At 44.6% G+C, this 23,770-nt stretch overlaps 1 protein-coding gene across 3 annotated transcripts in view; it reads right to left on the reverse strand.

Annotated features, from left to right (window-relative positions):
- Nucleotides 1-3,357: 3,357 nt before the first annotated feature.
- Nucleotides 3,358-23,770, reverse strand: part of LOC137379731 (DENN domain-containing protein 5B-like) — a 299,114-nt gene continuing 278,701 nt past the window's right edge. For all 3 annotated transcript variants that reach the window (XM_068051032.1, XM_068051033.1, XM_068051031.1), the window contains 6 exons: nt 22,132-22,250; nt 21,286-21,473; nt 16,023-16,105; nt 12,174-12,300; nt 9,347-9,521; nt 3,358-7,902 (listed from right to left, as the gene is read on the reverse strand). In XM_068051032.1, coding sequence (XP_067907133.1) covers nt 7,719-7,902; nt 9,347-9,521; nt 12,174-12,300; nt 16,023-16,105; nt 21,286-21,473; nt 22,132-22,250 — 876 coding nt within the window. In that variant the 3' untranslated portion in view covers nt 3,358-7,718. The remainder of the gene's footprint in view (nt 7,903-9,346; nt 9,522-12,173; nt 12,301-16,022; nt 16,106-21,285; nt 21,474-22,131; nt 22,251-23,770) is intronic.

Raw genomic sequence — 23,770 nt, forward strand, 5'->3', positions numbered from 1 at the left:
TTAAGGTAACAAAATAAGAGAAGAAAAATAGATTAGATGTCAGGTTGGCTGCTGACCCTGTGGACTCTTCCAGCGGATCAGCTCTTCACCCCTCTCTGCATTTTTCTCCAGAATGTCCGTTCACTTATAAACAAGGCCCTTGCCATCTATGAACCTATTGTGGATCATTGCATCATCAATATGGCCTTCACGGAAACCTGGCTGAGGGGTGATGACACTTTCCCCCTTAATGAAGCCTCCCCTTCTGGCTACATCTTCCATCACCTTTCCCACCCAAACTCTGGCGGTGGTGGTGTGGTGCTTATCACCAAATCATACCTTGGCCTGACCCACTACTCCTCTGGCAATTTTTACTCCTTTGAGCAACTCACCTTGTTCGACTCCTCTCACATCTCTTTCAAAATCATTTTTCACAACCACCCACCCGAGTACGATAAAAGTTTTCTCACTGTTTTCCTCCCTCCGCCTCCACACTGGACGTCTCATCCTCGGTGATTTTGACATCCATCTCAACTCATCATGCTCTCTCTCCTCTGAATTTACTGCCCTCTTATCCTCCCTTAATTTCTCCCTCCATATAAACTCCTCAACCCATATTCATGGCTACCCCTTTGACCTTGCCATCTCACGTGGCCTTGCTACTCCCATCATATCAATTCCAGATAAAGCCATCTCTGATCATTTCCTTGTATCACTCAACACCTACATTGTCCTTCCATGCCCCCACCCTAACTCCTTTTGTATCTACCCTGGATAAAACTAACCCCGGATTCACTTACAGCTGCACTTTCAAAATCCCAACTCTGTAGCCTTTGACCTCCGTTCACCACAACATTTCTGCAGCTACTGATCTGCTCAACAGCACCCTCACCTCCAGCTTTGAGGTCGTGGTCCCTGGTAAAACTATTACTCTCTGTCACCCTGGTCATTCCCCTATGATGGCCCTCATTTTCACTCCCTCGAGTACAAGAGACACAGCCTTGAACGGATATGGCAGACAACTGGTTTAGCCATTCGCTGCCAGATCTAGTTGGACCACATAAAGCACCATCAGGTCCTGCTCTCGTCTGCTAAAACTGCTCACTATTCCAGGATCATCCTGGAATGCAAAGAAATTCCTCTGTTTCTGTATTGCAAACTGTCTTCTTAAACACATATTTCTCTGGTCCCCTCCACTCTCATCTCCACCCGTAGTGGGCGGAGCCTGTGGATTTTTGCCACTAAGATTGAAACCATTTAATCAGCTGCCTCTGCTACTTCTCTCCCTCCCACTAGCCCACCAGGCCAAACTTCCTCTAATGACCCCTGCTCGAGCCCTGAACTCACATCTTTCTCGAGTTTCTCTCCTATCTCCCTCATGCCGTCTTAGAGCTCACCTTGTTCATGAGACCCACTTTCATCTCCCTTAACCCTATTCCCACTGAACAGCTGACCATCCAACTTCCCCTCTTGGTCCCCATGTTAGCTGATTTTTTAGATTCTTGCTTCTCAAGAACTGCCCCTCTCTCCTTTATATCTGCTGTTATTGCTCTTCTCCCCCCCAAAAAACCCTTAACCCCACCGTCCTTGCAAACTATCACTCCCTTCCTTTCCTCTCCAAAACTCTTGAGCGTGTTGTTGCCTCCCAAATCTGAGACCGTCTTTCCCAGAACTCCATGTTTGAATCCCTCAATCAGGCTTCCACCACACCTTCTGCTACTGAAATTGCTCTTGTGAAAGTCACAAATGGCATCTTATGTAACTGTGACAAACGTAAACATTCCCTCTTCATCCTTCTTGACCTGTCTTCAGCCTTTGACATGGTTGACCACACCATCCTCCTCCAACGTCCCTCCACCGTTGTCCAGCTGGATGTGACTGCACTCACCCAGTTCCATTCTTATCTATCTAAGCATAGCCAGAGAATCACTTGCAATGGCTTCTATTCCCACTCCTGCACCATTATCTCTGGTGTCCTCCAAGGATTCATCTTTGCCCCCCGTCTATTTCTCATCTACATGCTGACCCTTGGCGACATCATCCAAAAGCAGTGTTAGTTTTCACATGTATGCTGATGACATCCAGGTCTACCTCACCACCTGGACTCTTAAATGACCAGACTGCTTGTCCGACATCCAGTACTGGTTGAGCAAAAATTTCCTCTGATTAAATATTGGGAAGACCAAAGCCATCGTTTCTAATCCCCACTACAAACTCTGGTCCCCAGCCACCTATTCCATCCCTTTCCCTAGCAACTGCCTCAGGCTGAACCAGACTGTTCACAACCTTGGTGTCATATTTAACCCAGAGATGATCTTCCAACCACATATCCACGCCATTACTAAGACTGTCTATTTCACCTCTGTAACATTGCCCAATTCTGTCCCTGCTTCAGTTCATCTGCTGCTAAAACCCTCATCCATGCCTTTATCACCTCTAGACTTGACTAATCCAACTGCCTCTTGGCTGGTCTCCCACATTCTACACTGTAAACTTAAAGTCATTCAAAATTCTGCTGCCCATGTCCTTACTTGCACTGACCCATTCATCATTCAGCTCTTTGCTTGCTGACCTACCCTGTCACCTGGCAAGCAATGCCTTTATTTTAAAATTCTCATCTGTTTTCAAATCCCTCCATGGCCTCACTCCTCCCTATTTCTGTGATAGCCTCCAGCCCTACAACCTTCCAAGATATCTGCACTCATCTAATTCTTGCCTGTTGAGCATCCCTAATTTTAATCACTCCACCATGGTGGCTGTACCTTCAGCTGCCTAGATCCTAAGCTCTGGAATTCCTTCCCTACACCTCTCTTTCCTCCTTTATGACACTCCTTAAAACCTACTTCTTTGACCAAGCTTTTGGCTTTATGTGGCTTGCTGTCAAATTTTATTTGATAACAGTCGTGTGAAGCAGTTTGGGACTTTTTATTATGTTAGGCACTATTTCAGGGCAAATTGTTGTTGTAGGTGATTCTTTTACAAGACAGTAGTGAACATTGCAGGTTGATGGGGTGGGCGATGATTCTCTATTACTTTAAAAGGAGTTGGACGGGTGTTGATTGGGGCAGAGATTGTATCATATAGAAGGTAAGTAGATTTGCTGGACTGGTTTGATTTCGTGAAGGGGTCGGAGGGGAATTTTCCAAAAGATATTTTCCCTTATTGGCTCTGCATTTTTTCCCTTCTTTTGCCTCTCTCAGGAGGTTACATGGTTGTGGCAGGGGTGAAGGTAAGTGGGAAGTGTCTCGTCATGATGATCCAGCCATCATGAGTGTGGGGCAGTATTGATTGACCTGTTGGTCTTTTCCTACCAACATCTTTGTGTCTTCATATGTAAACTAACTGAGGGAATAAAGATACACCCCAACAATGAATACATGACTTGTCAGCTTCCTTACCTTTTATTACCAATGCATCAGTTATAGGACACATGTACAAAGTCAGCAATTCACATTTTCCACTGATAACATTTATCAGATTCTTTAATAATAACACATTATTTTAAACAAATCTGGGTAGTGTGCGTGTGTGGACAGTCAGAAGCTTCAGTAAGGATCAGAAAGGAGGGAGCCCTGTGCACAATGTTAGTCTGCATTACTGTCTTATCGGGAAAGCAAGCCCACATGATGGGGGTGGAGGAAAGAGACCTGAAATATTGGAACTCCACACTTCTGACAAACAGTAGTAGAATTGAGAGATTATAACTATTAGAAAAGACGGAAGAGTCTGAGGCTTTTTTCTCGAGAAGAGAGAAGGCGGAGGAGTGCCCTGATATCGGTCTTTAAAATTACGAAGCGGTTTGATAGGGTAAATGCAGATGATTCCACTTGTGGCAGAACCCAGAACTATAAATATCACTAATAAGTCCAATAAGGAATTAGGAAGAAACTTCTTTATTTAATGTGGTGAGAATGAGAACTCACTACCACGTGGAGTATTTGAGGCAAACTGTATCAATGCATTTTGAGGAAGTTAGTTGAGAGAGAAAGAAATAGAAGGCGATGCTGATAGGGTGAGAAATATTGGAGTGAGTGGAGGCTCATGCACAGCATAAACACTGACATTGAGCAGATGGGCTGAATGGTGTTTCTGTGCTGTAAATTCCATGTAAAGTTAACAGTCATTTTTATTTTAAAAAGAGGACGAGCACTCAAAAAAATATACTATAATCATGCCTACTTGTCCATATTAATACCTGTTCAGCAGCCTACAGCAAACAGCAGCAACTGAGACACAGCAGTGGACACCTCCTTGATGGTGTCTTGGCCACGTACTTTTGCTCGGGTGATTAGGGCCTCGTCACCCAGGCACCCACATATTGAATCGTCACCCCTCACCTAGTTTCTGTCAGAATTGTTGGCAGCAAGGTTTAATACTGTGCAGATAAATTGCTGCACTTATGTGCAATGCAGGGAAGGCTGAACCAATAGGTACTTCTTGCATTTTACAGGGTCCCCATATTCACACACACATACAAACAAATTGTTTGGCTAATCATTCTTGTAATTGTATAAGTTACATCATAACGCACCACAGTGCAATCTGTCCATTTCTGTTTTGCTGCCCGTCTTGCCCCTCTGCTCTGCCCAGAGGGATGTTGGCTCCTGCAGGGCTACAGCGCTCCTGCAGTCCCTCGCCTGTGTGGCTATTCTTTATACCCGAGTCTGGTGAACCATTGGCTGTTCATCCCTGGTGGGCATCACAGCTGAGGCTGAGCCTGTGCTCACCCAGCAGCCACACACGCACCTTTCAGCAGTCGCTGGGCAGATTCGGAGTGAAATTTTCTGCTCCTTAGCCAATGAACGGGGGGGGGGGGGGGGGGGGAACGAGGGTGTTGAAGCCAATTGCAGTGAATTCAGCAAAGACTGGATAGCAAACGTAGGGCCTTCTGGTCTGCAGAGTTCAGCTGCATAGGGCATCTACCAAGTTAGCACTGGAAGTGCTATAGAGTATGCAACTGGTTCTCATTCCTCTCCAAAAAAATAGTTTTGCCAACCATTTTTCATCCAATGAGGACATGCTGGTTAATCAGATATTCCAATAAAGTGCCTTAAATTCTTCCAGCAATTGCTTTGCAAAATACCAATGCCCACAGGTACATTAGTCCCATGGTGTGGGCCTCTGCTCAACTCTCTAACAATGGGGCATCGAGATCCAACTTCAGATACTGCCATCAGTATTACCTATGTTCATGCATTGTTCCAACTCTCAGTACCTGCAGGTTCAAGAATCTTCACAGGTATGTTTAGGGTTTCTAACCCTGCTTGGACATATCCCTGGAGATTTCCTCACATGCCGTCCCTCCTCTAACTGCCCCGCCCCACCCCACCCCCAACTCCCCTAGTTTTGCAATTAATAAATGCAAATATTCAAAGAAAGAGAGAAAGGACAACATTTTTTTTTTAATGCCATTATTTTTCTCCTGGGCAACATTCAAGAGATTTAATCTTTAATTATGAAGACTCCTGGAGGGTTAGCAACCCTAGATATGATAATTACAGGCAGGCTACAGGCCTTTATAAAAGAGAGTTCCTGAATGAGGAAGACATTATGAAATGTCAGGTGCAATGAGGTGGGGTGGGAGCTTGTGGGGGACGGTGGGGGGAAAGGAGGGAGTTACTTCAGTGCATCATGGGTAATCATAGTATCCAAGAAATTCCTGAAGGAGTGAGGGAGGATTTTTCCAGAAGATATCCTGAAATGGGTCAGCATTGTACCTCCTCTGCAATGGGGCAATGTTTAGTGGATAGAGAAGGGTGGACCTTTTCTCACCCATTATCTTGTGCTTGTAGATGATGACCATCCTGTGACACTGTGGTCTGAGCTACCTACAGGCCTTAACTGAATGAAATGGACACTCTCCAAAGAAGAAAAAAAGAAAATTATTCTCAAAATAATTGTGAGCTCACAGCGATTTAGGATTTCACTGCTGTGCTCATCTACTGATTCAGTTGTGAGCTCCTGCAGAAGACAGCACCAGACATTACACACCTGCAGTGTTTATCAGGCTCAAATGGAAAGAATGTTCAAACGCGGCATTCCCAGGACAGTGGGAGCGAGTGGAGCTGTACCTCCCTCTTAGTCTTGTGTTTGACAGCCAATGCAGCTATTGGAATGAGGGGCCTTTATCTTTGCAAGCTTCCCCATGGAATTCCTAACACTGGGAAGCTTTCCACGTGGTATTCCGTTATCTCTTCAAAGGCAACTCCTTCCAATGACTGAGAATGACTGGAAACGCACAGCATCTGAAAGCAGAGGCAGATTAAGTCTTGGGTTCAAGGCTCTTCACTGCAATTAAAGGGCCTCTGTTTGCAATATTAACAGGTCCTTTGTCTCCTCAGTCGCTGACAGTTTATTCCCAGCATTTTCTATTTTTACTGCAGACTTCTAGAATTTGCAAGGTTTCCTTAAATACTGATTTTTAAAACACTATTCCTCCCACCCACCTTATTTTCCGTTAGTTCTCCACCTTCCTTTTCACCTAAAATGTTTGCTCAAGTCAGTCTGGGCAGTGAATGCCAGATGGTTGTTCGGCTAAAGGAGGCAGCACTTCCAGCAGCAGCAAGAATGCAGGATGATTTCCTCCTTCCTCCCCCAGTGGATCGGGGTGGGGGCAGTGGGGGTACTGAAGCTGAAGGAGATGCAGGGAAGGGGTCGTCTTTGCAGAGAGGTATCCCACAGAGTGCCGCACTCCCCCACCTGTCCATCGGGGGAGCACTTCTTCCAGTTTCATTGCAAATCACTCACTGGCTCGCTCAAAACAAACTGAGTGATTCCAGTTTTAACCAATAAATAATTGAAATACGATTAAATTTGTTTTTGCAAGCTGATGGGTTATGACGGCAGGTGCTACTCGAAGTGGCACTTGGCGAAGGGCACTCGCAATCTGCCACATGCCCTCGCAACATTTTGCTCCTCCTCATACTGGCACCAGTCACATCTCCAGGAGACAGGGACGGGTCTTACAAACAGGCTCTGGGATTTGGATCTATTTACAGGGTCCCTGCTCCACAGCGTACTAAATGGGGGCAGCTCTTTAATAAGCAATACCTCTGAAAAAATTAATTCATCAGTGGCCTTTTGTCTGTTGTTGCAGCAGAATCATAGCGAGCAAGCAGCTGGGGGGTGGGGGGTGGGGCGAGGGAATTAAGCGGGAAAATCGAGGGTGGGGATATCAGGAGCAGTTTCAGGATTTTTGGAGTTGGGAAGGGTGAAATGAGAAGGGTACAGACAAAAAAATACTTTGGAGGAAAGCGCGAGGCCCATCCACTCATTTCCACCACCCCAAATGGCATTGAGGTTTTCTTCATTCAACACAGATGTACCCACAAGCAAAAAAAAACCACAGTATTTACACAACAGGGGGTACAAGTGGAGGGAGGGGAACTCCCCTCTAAAGTTTCCTAAATTAGATCAATTATTTAAACCAGTAAGTTCTGGTGAACAGCTGACAGTGTCATAACTTTTCGGGAAAGGTACACTTTATTTACACGCATCTAACAGGCAAAAATATTCTTCTCGCTATTTATCCGGCTTCTTTGTAATGTGATCAATACTATTGTCTTCTGCCAGGGTCAGCTGGCGGGCGTGACCTTTCTGCAGTCTGTTTTGATGTCTGTCTCCGTACAGTGTCACATGATCGGTACCCCAAACGCCGTGTAGAGAGAGCCCCTCCCCTTCAATATGTCAGAGGAAGACGGGAGGGGTGGGGGAGGGTCTCTGCCTTCAGAAAACCAATACTACAGGTCGATGCCCTTGACCAGTGAGGCTTCCAGTGTGATGTTGAACTCGTGCAGTGCCTGTAGGACACGGATCAGCGAGTTGACAGCCGCATGATCCCGGAGCAGGGCGCCGTCCTCGTACATCCTTGAGATCACTGGGCACTCTGCCAGCAGTGGGATCCACTGGGGCAGCAAATGATCCCTGCGTCACAGAGAGGGGGGGAGAGAGAGGAAAAGTGAAGGACGAACTCAAAACACCTTCCATCTTTCGCTCCTGCTCGAATGGGCCGCAGCTCAATTCAAGTCGCAGTGGGCTGCCAATGTGAATTAGGTTTGGCTCTCGTGTACCTCGCCCCCTTCCACCACCCACCCCCAAGTCTGTAACCTCCTCCAGCCCTACCACCCTCTGAGATCTCTGTGCTCCCCCAATTCTGGCCACTTGTGATCTCCCACTCCCTTCACCCCACCATTGGCAGCCATGCCTTCGGCAGCCGAGGCCCAAAGCTCTGGAATTCTTTTCCTGAATTTCTCTGCCTCTCTCTCCTCCTTTATGATCTTTGATTAAGCATTTGGTCACCTCTTCTAATATTTCCTTCTTATACTCGGTGTCAATCTTTGTCTGATAATGCTCCCGGCAATGCACCTTGGAATGTGAAAGGTGCTATATAAATGAAGGTTGTTGCGTAGCAGAGTACCAATACAAGTACTTCCTCTTTAGGAGTTCGAGCACAAGGGCAGGCTTACAACTTTCTAAAAACTTCTAATGCTGGACTGAATTTTCCCCATGTCTGCTGCTCACTCCCATAGCTACACCTCTCTCCCCAAATATTTTTACAGGACAATTCAAAATCATCAGTCGGCAGGGGAGGGGGTGTGGGGAGCGGTTTATAAATCACCCATAATGAGTGATTTCAGAACATTTGCTATGGGGAAAAAGCAGGGGAGTGGAACTAATTGCATAGGCCTTTCAAAGAGCTGGCACAATCACAACAGGCCACATGGGCTCTTGTGTTGGAAGATTCTCTACTATTTTATCTACATTTCCCCCCTTTTATAGATCAGCCAGTGCTCTGTACCATTCTCTGGCTGAAAGGACTGACTTAAAAAGAGTTAGTCTGCTGGCTCCCTGCTCTGAGCTGGGACAGACCCCTTACCATTAAGCGTTGGGTCAGTCTTTCATAATGAGAAAGCAGAAATTCCTATGATCTCTACAAACCGTGCTGCTGACTTTTAACTTGCCTCGTCTAGCTACATGTATAGCAAGAGTTCTAAGCACTGTCTTTAATTGTAATTTTACATTTTCCTTCCTTCTCATTGGCTGAGTGCCACCTTGCGGCAGCTCTGAACCATGCACCTGGTGAGTTGGGAAGAGACAGGTGGGATAAAAGGATCCAGCTAAGTCATGTAGGAAGTCAGCTCAGTTGAATTTTCCAATTCTAAAATGCATCGGGAGCAGCCAGCAATGCCTGAAGACAGGTGGTCAGGGGCAGTCAGAAACTCTGGAGGAGTTTGGCACTAGTGGATATAGAAAGGGTCAGCCCTGTGAGGAAAGGGAGGCCGGAAATGAGGGGAATGCTCTCAACTTACAGCTGAATTATAAATGACAAACCTCACAACATTTGTACTTTGGGATACTTTATCCGTACCTTGCCCCAAGACAGACGAGCAGCTGCAGCTTCCCATCCTTTCCGATATTCCTGGGTGCTGTGGTGATGGCGTTAACGTACTGACAGAATATTGTAGAACAAGCTTTCAGCTGCAGCAGGCTTTCTTGTGACTCCTCATCCTCCTCGGCTGTTTCAAAGTACGTGACGGCTTTCTCTGCATTTTAGAGAGGTGGAAAAAGATGAACTTGTGGACTGTGCAGCCTGAGAAATTTGAACCCCTGAACCTGAACACTGGCTCCCTGTCTGACTTAGATCAAGATGGTTTGTTGGGTAATATATCAAGGGACATGGGGCAAAGGCGGGTATATAGAGTTAGATTGCAAATCAGCCATAATCTCATTGAATGGTAGAACAAATTCGAGGGGCTAAAGAGCCTGTTCCTAAACTGCTAAATGCAAGATATTGTTGTTGAATATGAGAATTAGATCACATGCCTAACAACAATTTTTATTTACTAACCAGAAATGCAACTAGTCATGCCTGGAATCCCAACTAGCCACAAATGTTTTAGACAACACTGAATTTGATGGGCAGAATATCTAATCCTGCCTGGAACTATTACTAATGCAGCATTCCCATATTACTGCACTGAAGGCTCAGCCTAGATCACAGGCTCAAGTCCAATCAGAGGCTGATCGAGCAGGATCACAGGATACTCCGAGACTAAAATGTAGAGGAATGATGACAGAAACATAATGCACCATTTGGTATCAACGTTCCATGTCGGAGACTGTGTATAAATCATCGAAGGTTGCAGGGCAGGTTGAGAAAGCAGTTAATAAAGCAAACAGCTTCCTGGGCTTTATGAATAGGGGCATAGAGTACAAAAACAAGGTGGTTATGATAAATGTGTATAAAACACTGGTTCCGCCTCAACTGGAGTATTGTGTCCAGTTCTGGGCGTCACACTTTAGGAAGGATGTGAAGGCATTAGAGGGGATGCAGAAAAGATTCACGAAAATGGTTCCAGGATGAGGAACTTCAGTTATGTGGATAGGTTGGAGAAGCTGGGGCTGTTCTCCTTGGAGAAGAGAAGATTAAGAGGAGATTTGATAGAGATGTTCAAAATCATGAGGGGGTCTGGACAGAGTAGATAGGGAGAAACTGTTTCCATTGGCGGAAGGATCCAGAACCAGTGGACACCAATTTAAGATGATTGGCAAAAGAAACAACAGCGACATGAGGAGAAACCTTTTTATGCAGCGAGTGGTTAGGATCTGGAATGCACTGCCTGAGAATGTGGTAGAGGCAGATTCAATCTAGGCTTTCAAAAGAGAACTGGATAATTATCAGAAGACAAAAATTTGCAGCGCTATGGGGAAAAGGAGGGGGAGTGGGACTAGGTGAGTTGCTCTTGCAGAGGGCCGGCACAGATACGACGGGCCGAATGGCCTCCTTCTGTGCTGTCACCATTCTATGATTCTCTGAAATGGAATTCTTTACAATTGTCTATCAAGAGGATTCCACAAGGTGGCAGTATACAGCCACCTCCACAGTGCAAAGCCGAGAATGTCGCTCCTGATTGCTGTTCTCAGCTAAGGAACAGCAGTTGTTGGGATGTTGCAATTGTCCTCAGTGCCCCAATGCCAAGGCTCTGCAACTTTTTTTTACCTGAAGATCCTTTTTTCAAAAAAAAAAATTACCTAAAATAAAAACTACTGGAAGCCACAAGACAAAAATTCAGCATTGCTAAATCAAAATACTTGGGAAATTGCCAAGTGTCTCTTTTGCAAAAATAAAATACATGCTTGAATTTAGGTATCAACAGAAAAAAAAAATGAAATTAAAACAGACCCAACTCTGAATTATCACTTTTTAAATTATAATTTTGTCAATATAGTCATCTTTAAAATAAACTATTAAGATGCATAGAATTAAGACCATTTTTTCGGCTATTCGTTCCCGTGATTAAGAAATAGCTACTAACAGCACATTCCGAATAATTTATCATCTCAGTTATATTAGAAACAATAGTGGTCGAACCAAAAGCATTATCTATAACCATGCTGTAGCTATACCACTCAAACAAGTTTATTTAGAGCACCATGTTTTTTGTTAAAATAATAATTTGAAACTGTAAAATGTAGCATAATGATTAGTTTTCTTCCCCGACAATAAAAACACAGCTCTCATTTTTCTTGACTTCATTTTTTAGGCTTTTTTTCATGATAATGCGACCCAACTGGAAAAGGTTGGGAGCTGCAAATGTGATGTTAAAGGTTGCAGACCCCTGGCCGACACTAAGGAGTAGGAGGAGGAAAGAAGAAAAACTGCCCACAGCATTTATTAGAAAATAAAGCCAGGATGGAACAATCCGAGTCAAATACTCTACTTCAGTAACAAAGATTAGCCGATTGTAATTTTTCCCATCCCATGGTCTCTTGTACAGAGATGTAACCCTGTTGACAAATGTCTCATAGAATGTTTACCATAGCCAACCAGAGGGCTTAAAATTGCAGCACGCAAATCAGTGCCAGCCACTGTCACATGACAAGCAACAGCCAATCAGCAACCGTCGCATGGCCATGAATCATGCATCAGGAAAAATTACTGGCTAGCAATCAGCCACTGCCAGCCCAGAAATGGTAGGGCCCATTGTACTGTCCCTCCCTCCATTGCTCCTGGAACCTGCTAGTTCAGCACAGGCCGACTTCATACTTTGAACTTCCAGGCTCAGCATCACATTGGGTGATGTCTTTATACATTGGGGTAGCTCATGACCACATTATATAGTCATCAGCTCTGTCAAGTGGTGACTACCTGCGCGTGTCCAGCACAGGAAGACCATCAGCTTTCTGCCACTCACCTATAAAGTCCCAGATGAAGACATTCTTCTGAAAGAGCCGTGCAGACTTGAACCCATGGTGAAAGACTTGCTCCAGGGCGGAGACCAGGCCAAACTCCCCACACAGCAGGATGGTCAGACTACCTCTCTGTGGAAATACAACCAGCTGATAGTTCTTGAACACAGTCTACAGAAAGTAAAGAACTGGACAAACTCCTGGTCCAAGGTGGATTTATACCTTGCTGTAGGCAGATATGTTTGAACCATAGAATCTGTGCAGGGGAAAGGTGGAAGGCTGAATTGGGCTGAATTCTTCTGAGTGAAAACTCTCGACCTTTCCTTAGAAAGTGAGCCCTTTCCAGGAGTAGGGAGAGGGGCAGAGAGAGCAATCACAGCTCAAGTTCAGAGATTAACTTTACCTCTTATAACAATTCAACAATATAATAACCATCCTAGTTAACACCTCCACCTCATAAAAACAGAAAATGGAATGTGACTCTCAGGCTAGAAGAACACAGTCCGTCGAGCTTCCTTCAGTTACGTTTTCCAGAGTAGACGATTTGTTATCCAGAACAATGTGGATTTAAGATTGGGCTGTTGGGTTAAAGCTTTCACACCTTGTAAAGAGTGGGAGACAACATTTGAACACCCTGTACAGCATGTGTCTGAGATTCCCCAACAGGAGCACAGATTTAAGGTGACGACATGAGGAAAAACCTCTTTACACAGCGAGTGGTTAGGATTTGGAATGCACTGCCTGAGAGTGTGGTGGAGGCAGATACAATCAGGGCTTTCAAAAGGGATCTGGCTAAGGACCTGAAGAGAAAAATTGCAGGGTTACGGGGAAAGGGCAGGGGGAATGGGACTAGGTGAGTTGCTCTTGCAGCGAGACGTCCCAGTCACAACGGGTCGAATGGCCTCCTTCTGTGCTGTAACCATTTTAAGTTGGAACATTACCCCTTTGGTGGCCAGCTTATCTCTCAGAAATTTACTGACAGTCCTTTGAAAGAACGAGTGACTGGCCAAACTGGATCAATGACAAATATAATATAGAAGGTTCAGAGACGAGTTGGTGGAATGGGTGGACAGGTGGCAGATGAAGTTGAATGCAGAGAAATGTGAAGTGATACATTTTGGTAGGAGGAACATGGAGAGACAATATAAAATAAAGGGTACAATTCTAAAGGGGGTGCAGGAGCAGAGGGACCTGGGTGTATATGTGCATAAGTCATTGAAGGTGGCAGGACAGGTTGGAGACAGCAGTTAATAAAGCATACAGTATCCTGGGCTCTATTAATAGGGACATAGAGTACAAGAGCAAGGAGGGTATGTTGAACTTGTATAAGACATTAGTTCAGTCTCAGCTGGAGTATTGCGTCCAATTCTGGGTGCCACACTTTAGGAAGGATATGAAGGCATTAGAGAGTGTGCAGAAAAGATTCATGAGAATGGTTCCAGGGATTAGGAACTTCAGTTATGAAGTTAGATTGAAGAAGTTGGGACAGTTTTCCTTAAAGAGAAGGTTGAGAGGAGATTTGATAGAGGTATTCAAAACCATAAAGGGTCTGGACAGAGTAGATGGAGAGAAATCGTTTCCACGCATGAAAGGATCGAGAACAAGAGGGCACAGATTTAAAGCATTTGGTAAGAGAAGCAAAAGCAACATGAGGAAAAACTTGTTCACACAGCGAGTGGTTAAGGTCTGGAATGCACAGCCTGAGACTGTGGTGGAGGCAGGTTCAACTGAAGCATTCAAAAGGGAATTAGACAGTTATATGAAAAGGAAGAACGTGCAGGGTTATGGGGAGAAGGCAGGGAAATGGCATTAGGTGAACTGCTCATTCAGACAGCTGGTGCAGACTCGATGGGCCGAATGGCCTCCTTCTGCGCTGTAACAATTCTGTGATTCTGTGATGTTGTGAATGTGCCATCACATATCTGTAAAATGTTATCCTGACAGTCTTGGGGGTCTGTTTAACCTAACTCACTGAGCGGGAAACCCATGGGGTTGTGTGGAATGCTGGTTTTACACCTGGCCCAGTATTACTCTGCACTGCCTTCATTAGAGATTAAAATCAGGTGGAAATAAAGCCAGCGTTCCACACAATCCTATCAGTTTCCCGATGGGCGGGTTAAGTTAAAATATTCCGCCATGTGCCTGTACACCATTTCCTGTCCACATACTTTAATTTCTACTGTCAAGATGGTAATTGTTTCAATATTTAATGTTCAAAATGCCAATATAATTGGTTATATTGAGAATTCCCTATGTAAACAGATCATTAAGTTATAGGCTGTGGCCACATGGTGTCACTGTAGCTCCACTGTGTCCTGTACCGCAATATTCTCTGATACTGCATGAGCAACATCAGGGGAGGTCCACTAGATAACAAGGAACATTTCAACACAAATGTAAGTTGTTAACCCTCCCCTTCAGCTGATGGTCACATGACCTTTAACCAGGTCAGCTTCATAATTCTACAACTGCGGTATCTTATTCAACCCTAAACCAAACTTCAAACCCTTAAACTCTCCATTGCAAAGCACCTACTTCCACCCCCATAACATTGGCCGTCTCCGCCCCTTCCACAGCCCATCTGCTGCAGAAATCCTCCTCCAAGCCTTCGTCTCCTCCAGGCTCAATTATTACAGTGCTCTCCAGACCAAACTCCTATCCTCCACTCAGTAAACGCCAGCTTATCCATGTCCTCACCAACCTATGTCAGGTCACTGACCTGAAACGTTAACTTTGCTTCTCTCTCCACAGATGCTGCCAGACCTGCTGAGTATTTCCAGCATTTCTTGTTTATCTTTTATACCTTCTCTCCTTTGACTCTGGACTCTTGTGCATCCACTCCCAATGGCTGTGCTTCCAGTCACCTAGGCCCCACGTTTTTGAATTCTCTCTGCCTACCCCTCAGCCTCTCCAACTCTTGCCAATTCTTTATGAGCCTCTTTAAAACTCACCGGTTTGACCAAATGACCTTGTGGATAAAGGTAGTGTGTGCATGGTGCTGATCCTTGGAGACCAGAAGGCCCCAGGTTTGATTCTTGGCCTATGCTGAGTTAGCTAATCTTGGTCAAGACAGTAGTTGGGTACCATAATTGGATCTGCTCCACCCTCACCCCAACAGCAGCCTCAGAGAGGGAGAGAAATAAATCTGATACAGCTCCCACTCCTCATCATTATCTGGTGACCTCATTACATCTGTTGTATGGGATCAGGATTAAGCTTGGCTGGGATTCCAACGACTAAGTACAAATCAATCTGGCTGACGTTAAGAATAGATACTTCAATAAGGTAACAGAGGGCAGCTGGCACTCATGAACTGCCTGTGGGGAGAGTAAGTGCCTTTGAGAAATGGAAAAAAGCTCACATTTACACAGGTCTTTTGATAACCTCTAGACGTCCCAAAGCAAATTCAGACCCAATGGCATACTTTTGCAATGTAGGAAATGCAGCAGCCAATTTGTGCACTGCAAGATCCCACGAACAGCAATGACCAGATCATCCAATTTTGGTGTTGGTTGTTTGCTGAGGGATAAATACTGGCCGGGCACCAGGAAAAACTTCCCTGCTCTTCTTCAAATAGTCCACCTGAGAAGAAAGACAGGGCTGCAGTTTAACATCTCATCTGAGAGGTGGTACCTCTGACAATGCAGCACTCCCTCAGTACTGAGCTGTCAGCCTAGATTTTGTGGTTAAGTCTCTGGTGTAGAACTTGAACCTACAGCCTTCTAACTCAGAGATAAGAGTGCTACCCACTGAGCCACAGCTAACATATAAGGAACCAAAGCAAGAAAAAAATTCAGCTGATGCTCACTGACATCTTCACTGAGACTCAAATATACCATGTTTTTGAAACCTACCTCTTTTTCTGGCTTATGAAAATGCTTCACAATGTTATTTATAGATTCTCCAATTCCTTCTTGGATTTGGCCAGCATTGGGTTCTGTCAGAGAAAAATGAAAAAGATTAACTGAGCTGACAAGTTTCCATGGGAAAAATTATGAAGATGTTTCCCCTAGCCAATGATAGCAACATACGAAGGCCGTTTAGCCCATCGAGCCTGTTCTGCCACTCAATGAGATCATGGCTGATCTCTGACCTAATTCCATATACCCACCTTTGCCCCACTATTAATAAGAATCTATCAATCTCAGAATTAAAATTGACAACTGATATAGTATTAATCACTGTTTGCGGAAGAGAGTTCTAAACCTCTATTACCCTTTGCGTGTAGCAGTGCTTTCTAATTTCACTCCTGAAAGGTCTGGCTCTAATTTTTAGACTATGATCCTGCGTCCTAGACTCCTGAACCAGCAATAATAGTTTCTATCTATCTACCCTATCTGTTCCCCTTGATATCTTGAAAATGTCAATGAAATCGCCATTTAACCTTCTAAATTCCAGGGAATACAACCTTAGATTGTTTAATCTCTCCTTGTAATTTATCCCTTGGGGTCCAGGTATCCAGGTAAATCTATGCTGCACTCCCTCCAAGGCCAATATATCCTTCCTAAGGTATAGTGCCTGAACTGCTCCGTGTGATCTAACTCGAGCTTTGCATAGCTGAAGCATGACTTCTACCTTACTGCATTCTAGTTTTCTGGATATAAAGACCAATATTACATTAGCCTTTTTGATTACTTTCTGTACCTGTTCATGACATTTTAATGATCTGTGTACCTGGACCCCCCAAGTCTCTTTGGACCTCCACTGTTTCTAGCTCATCCCTATTTAGAAATTACCTTGTTCTATCCTTTTTAGGTCCAAGGTGGAGGACCTCACACTTGCCTATATTGAAATCCATTTGCCACAGTTTTTCTCATTCACTTAATTTATTAATATCACTTTGTTATTTTATGCTGGCATCTATACTGATTACAATGCTGCCTATCTTTATGACATCGTCAGACTTGGATATGGGGTTCTATATCCCATCATCTATGTTGTTAATAAATAGGGTGAATCGTTGGGACCCTAACAAAGATCCCTGTGGAACGCCACTAGTGACTGATGCACAGTGATCTGCTTAATACATCTATACATTGCAGATTAACTGATCATAGAATCAAACAGCACAGAAGGTGGCTGCTCGGTCCATCCTGCCTATGCTGGCTCTTAGCAAGAGCTATCCAGTTTGTCCGTCTTCCCCTACTCTTTCCCCATAGCCCTGCAAATCCTTTCTTTCCAAGTTTATATCCAATTCCCTTTTGAAAGTTACTATTGACTCTGTTTCCACCCCACTTTCAGATAGTACATTCCACATCATAACAACTTGCTGCATAAAAGAAAAGTTCTCATCTCCCTCTGGTTCTTTTGCCAATTATCTTAAATCTGTGTCCTCTGGTTACTGACCCTCCTGCCAGTGAAAACAGTTTCTCTTTCTCTACTCTATCAAATCCACTCCTAATTTTGAATACCTCTGTTAAATCTCCCCTTAACCCTCTCTACTAAAAGGAGAGCAATCCCAGCTTCTCCACATAATTGAAGTCCCTCATCCCTAGCACCATTCTCGTAAATCTCCTCTCCACCCTCTCCAAGGCCTTTGTCTTGCTGGTGCTATCTGCGGTAGCTTGGAATGGGTCTGAGGCACAGAATGTTGGGGCTGTGGTGACTTAATTGCCAGATTCGAGCAACCAGCTCAATCCAGTCCCTGCCACCCTGGTAAAATGGACTGGGGCAATCCCAGAGAGGTGCACCATGGCCTGTACAAATGACCAATGTGGCCAATTCACATCTGGTCTCAACAAATTCTTTTCACATTCTTCCTTTCATCCTCTTCCTCCTCCTCCAAAAACACAACTAGAGAGAAACAACTTTAGCAAATACAACCCCTAATTCTGATTTTCAATTGTAATGTTCAGAAATCTAAAGAAAAATTACTCTGTGAAAAATCCATCAATCAAAAATTTTTGCAATTAACTTTCTCTTCACCCAGAATGTACCCAGCCTTCATCATCTTCATTTCTTTCCATATTAGAACAGAATGTGCAAGGACACTTTAGACCAGTCAGAAGATGAAAGACTGGCCATTTGGGAGGATGACCTGCTCTTGGCAAACAAGAAGTATTGGAAAGATTTGCAATCTGACAGGCCGGGATGTGAACACTCCTTCCACGGCCATAAACATCATTGTACCAGTCGATGGGGTGGTTGGTCCTATACGGTTGGAGGATTTTATGGGCTCCCACAATCTGTATGATGAGGGGGACCATCCACACCCACCAGACACAAGAATACATGAAATAGGAGCAGAAGTAGACCATATGGCCCATCGAGCCTGCTCCACCATTCAATATGATCATGGCTGATCTTGGGCTTCAATTCCACTTTCCTGCCTGCTCCCCATATCCCTTGATTCCCTGCAAGACCATAAATCTATCTATCCCAGCCTTAAATGTATTCAATGAAGGAGCATCCACAACCCTCTGGGGTAGAGAATTCCAAAGATTCACAACCCTTTGAGTGAAGTAATTTCTCCTTGTCTCAGTCCTGAATGATTGGCCCCTTATCCTGAGACTATGTCCCCGTGTTCTAGATTCCCTGACCAGTGGGAACAATCTCTCAGCTTCTACCCTGTCAAGCCCTTTCAGAATCTTTTAGATTGCCTCTCATTCTTCTGAACTCCAGAGAATATAGGCCCAATTTACACAGCCCCTCATCATAGGGCAACCCCCTCATCCCAGGGACCAATTTAGTAAATCTTCACTGCACTGCCCCCAGTGCAAGTATATCCTTTCTTAAATGTGGAGACCAAAACTCCACACAGTATTCCAGGTGCGGTCTCACCAAAGCCCTGTACAGTTTTAGTAAGACTTCTTTATTTCTGCACTCCAATCCCCTTGCAATAAAGGCCAACATGCCATTTGCCTTCCTAATAGCCTGCTGTACCTGCATGTTAACTTTGTGCATTCCTTGTACGAGTATACCCAAGTCTCTCTGAACACCAACACTTACCAGTTTCACACCTTTAAAAGAAATTCTGCTTTTCTATTTTTAGGACCAGAGTGAACAACTTCACACTTCCCTACATTATACTCCATTTGCCATCTTGTTGCCCACTCACTTAACCTGTCAAATCTCTTTGCAGCCTCTTTACATCCTTCCCGCAGCTTACCTTTCCACCGAGCTTTGTAAAATCAGCAAACATAGATACATTACTCTTTGTCTCTTCATCCAAGTCATTAATATAGAGTGTAAATAGCTGAGGCCCCAGCACTGATCCTTGCAGCACTCCACTGTTCAGACACAAGCATCCCACTGGAATTCAGAGCCATAATTATGGTCTCCACTTGACAGGACTGTCTGGAGCACAATCTGAACCCTGTACCTTCTGCCTCAAGAGGCAGGAATGCTACCAATAAGACAAAGGCTACTTCCTATATGATACGTAGTGCCAGCTATAGAGACGAAGCCAATCTTACTTTGTGGCCATCTTGTAGATTAGCTCCTGTCTTGGAGGAAAATGGAACAATTCTTTTGGAAGTCATCAGCTGAGGGATGTTAGCACCGAGAAATGGAACACTTTCCATGTCAGACACTCCAAGGGCAGGTATAAATAACATAGTTAGATGCAGAGTGAAGCACCCTCTGCTTTTCCCCAACAATGTGCCTCAGTCCCAACCTCAGAAGAGCGCCCCCGACTGAATTGCAATGGGAAGTCTCTCTTCACATGAACAGTCCGATCAACCTAATGGGATCTTCTCAATAATGTTCTATGGCTATGCACTGCAGTCACATTCAGCCTGACGTGAAGCCCAGGTGTTCTGAGACTGCTTCCTAGAGATGGCCTTGCATCCCATGAATTTAGACAGCCAGAGGCAGTCAGCTCATTGAGCCAATTTGCAAGCTGTGTCAAGTACACCAGAGGTGCGATGAAACAATAACCATGGACTAACTGTGAAGAGTTATGGAAAATAGACTCTATCTTTTCAAAAATGAACCTTTATCTTAAAAAGTAAACAATAGTTCAAAATGGCCACGAAGAAAAAAGGGATTGGACTTCTGTGTATTCAAACTGTCTGACAGAGACAAAGGATAACTCTTTAAAGCTAAGAGATGTAAACTGAACCCATCCTACACCTACCCTAAAACATTCCAGAATTGAATATCTTCCTCTGAAACAAAGAAGTTGTGAAGAGGCCACGTCGTGGGCTTTGTGCGATCACCATGAGGAAGAGACCAAAGTGTCTCCTACCAGGAGGGGAGAAATAATAGCTTTGCCTTTAAGAAAAGACAGCCAGAGAGAGAGAGAGTGCAACATCCTAACAGCTTACGTTCCAGCCAAGCCAGAGAGAGCACATCAGACCTGCTGCAGAATCCTGTATCTCCATTATACAACAATGAAAGTTAGAAGTAACCCACCCTCTTCAATGGAACATTCAATCAAGAGAAATTTACAATCATCTCAGGCCTGCCTCCATCGAGAACTTGATTTCCAAGAGAATTCAACACGTTTATGGTAAGCTTTCCACCCTTGTTCCACCACTGAACCAAAAGTCACCTTCCTTTATCCCTTCCCTATCTGTCTCTTTGTGTGTGTGTGCGCGCGTGCTTGCGTGTGCGAGCGAATGCGTGAGTGGATGCAGATGTAACAATTTTGGGATTTGGCGTATTGATCAATAAACAATTGACTTTCTGCTTTTTAAAACCTACAAGAAAACCTGTCGCTGTCTGTTTATTCGAAAAATAAAACACCAAGGGGTTAAACTCTAATACAAATACACTTGCTGTGGTCAGGTGGGGAGTTTATTTATTTATTTAGAGATACAGCACTGAAACAGGCCCTTCGGCCCACCGAGTCTGTGCCGACCAACAACCACCGATTTATACTAACCCTACATTAATCCCATATTCTCTACCACATCCCCACCATTCTCCTACCACTTACCTACACTAGGGGCAATTTACAATGGCCAATTTACATATCAACCTGCAAGTCTTTTGGAGGTGGGAGGAAACCAGAGCACCCGGCGGAAACCCACGCAGACACAGGGGGAACTTGCAAACTCCGCACAGGCAGTACCCAGAATCGAACCCGGGTCGCTGAAGCTGTGAGGCTGCGGTGTTGAACAGTGGACATCACCCACGTCACACCACGTTGTTGTAACAGCTAAGGGTACTTACTGGCCGTCTTTCCTCCGAGGGATGTGATGCTCAGTCGCCGTGCGATGGTTGGCGATCGTAGCTGAGGTGGAGTGCGGCACTGTTTGCTCAGGTCCTCCTCCACGACCGGGGTGATGAGTTCGCCAACCAGGATCCGCTCCAAACTGCCATCGTCCACTCCTTTCCCGAGCCACCGGCCACAAGGGAACCTGATGTAATGCAATAAAGGTGTGCAAGCCATCAAACAAAACCGTGGCAACACTGTATCAAAGCCATCTTTTCTTGTGGGTTGTCTGAAGTAAATATTGCCTGTTTCTAAAAGATGTTCTGGTGTTGAGGGTCCTATTAATGATCCACTGTAGCTCCCAATACCCTACTAGAGGCCTCCCCTCACTCTCTGTGCTTCCTAACTACCGTACATATTATCTATGTGTATATATACACACACATAGACATAGATATACACACACATATACAGACACACAACTGCGAATGCCTATGTGTGTTTGTTTTCATGTGTATTTATCTCCTCTCTATATATACACATGAACTATACATATATGTGTATTTATGTATATATATATATGTCATAAATGTACATGTGTGTATTTCACCTCCATTTCCTGGATGTATTCCTATGTCATTCCACCTCTCTTGTTCCACTTGTGAAGAAGGGACTCTCACTCTCTCTCCACAGATACTACCTGGCCTGCTATGCATTTCCAGCATTTACTGGGTTGCTATTTAAGATCTCCAGCAGTACATTCCTTTATACGTGATGTTGTCCGGGATTGCAGGCAGCCAGCTGAGTGAATTGCACAGACCTGCCGAAAGGAAGTGTTTTGTGTAGCGTTGTTAAGTCCTTACCTGTAAGTGTGCCCGGTGATCTCGTTCCTGACCATCACGCAATCCACCAGCCACTTGGCCAAGAGGCCTGAGTTGTCATGTCCGATCTGAACCGTTGTCAGTTTGCCCAGATTCTGGCACTGAAAGGGGCAAAAAGAATACATAGATTAGCAATTCGCAAGTCCCAACTGCAACACAACAGTCTGCTCTCTAGATACAGTCTCCATTCCTCTTCCCTTTCTGCTGACTCTCCTCTAGATCCTCTGTCCAGTGGAAATTTGCCTGACCTATTTGTGCTTGGGTAAAATCCCTGATGTGCTGCCTCTGTGCTTGCAATGAGATTCTGGCAGCACTAGTGGGGCAATAATTGGCCTCAGCAGCCCCGGGTTTGTGGCGGGGGTGGGGGGGGGGGATGGCTTTAAAAAAAAATCCATGGACGCCCCCCTCTTGGAAAGTGCGTGTGTAGTTTAGGTGAGGAGAGGATCGACTTCAGCTGCGATGCAACCCTGGGTTGAACAGCCCCACTCTCAAGACTCACAACAAAAACAGCTAATTAGATGAGGTACTGGAGAGCAACCAGCAATTGAGAAACCAAATTTCAGTATAAAAGTCAGCACCACAGGGAGAGATGAGAAAATTTGAAAGAAAAAGATTACATTATACAACAAATATATTCAGTATCCAGAGGAACTTAGGTGAGGGACTCAGGCTTATTGCAAAGAACCAAAGTCAAAAGAACTCGCATGCACAGAATAAGGCCATTCATCCCATTGTGCCCAGGCTGGCTCTTTGCTGGAGCAATTCAAAACCAATCCCATTGTCCTTCCCTCACCCCATAGTCCTGTACCTTCCTTCCTCCCTTCAAAGGTTAAATGAGAAGATGAGGTAAATCAAAAAGTACTAATAAGGTGACCCCTAAGCTAAGGTTTTGAAAACCAGACTGTACGTGAAGAGGAAGACTGAATGAGCTGAAACAAATTCCTCTGTTTCATGGTTTGGAATGGAAGAGTTAGAATTGGAAACAGTGCAATGGGTCTTGAAGACCAATGCCATGACTGGATGCTCTCCCGAAGCTCAGGTCTATAGACTATGTTCTACTGGGTGGGAAATCATGAACAGTGGGCACACAATGCCTCGACCTGTGCTCCCTGCCAGAGCTAATCTTTGCCAGGGATCACCTGATTGCAGAGTCAGTCCTTTCATTTCACAAAGTGAGGCGAGTTAGTGAGGGTAGTCTTTCAGGATAGATCACAATACAGCAACAATTTGCATTGATATAGCACATTTAATGTAATGAAACATCCAATGGTGCTTCACAGGAGCATTATCAAATACAATTTGACACTGAGCCACATATTAGGATAGGTGACTAAAAGCTTGGTCAAAAAGGTAGGTTTTAAGGAGTGTCTTCAAGGAGGAGAGAGAGAGGTAGATAAGGAAACAGTTTTGGGGAGGGAATTCCAAAGCTTAGGCCTAGGTAGCCAAAGGCACGACCGCGAATGCTGCAGCAAATGGGGATATGCAAGAGACCAGAATTGGAAGAGCACAGAGATATTGGAAGGTTGTGGGCTGGAGGCTACAGAAATAGGGAGGGATATGAAGACAAGGATGAGATTTTAATAACAGTTTGAAAGTCATATCGTTTAAAAAGAAAAGTAAA

This window comes from Heterodontus francisci, chromosome 18 (assembly GCF_036365525.1).
Source record: "Heterodontus francisci isolate sHetFra1 chromosome 18, sHetFra1.hap1, whole genome shotgun sequence".
In the NCBI taxonomy this organism is placed as follows: domain Eukaryota; kingdom Metazoa; phylum Chordata; class Chondrichthyes; order Heterodontiformes; family Heterodontidae; genus Heterodontus; species Heterodontus francisci.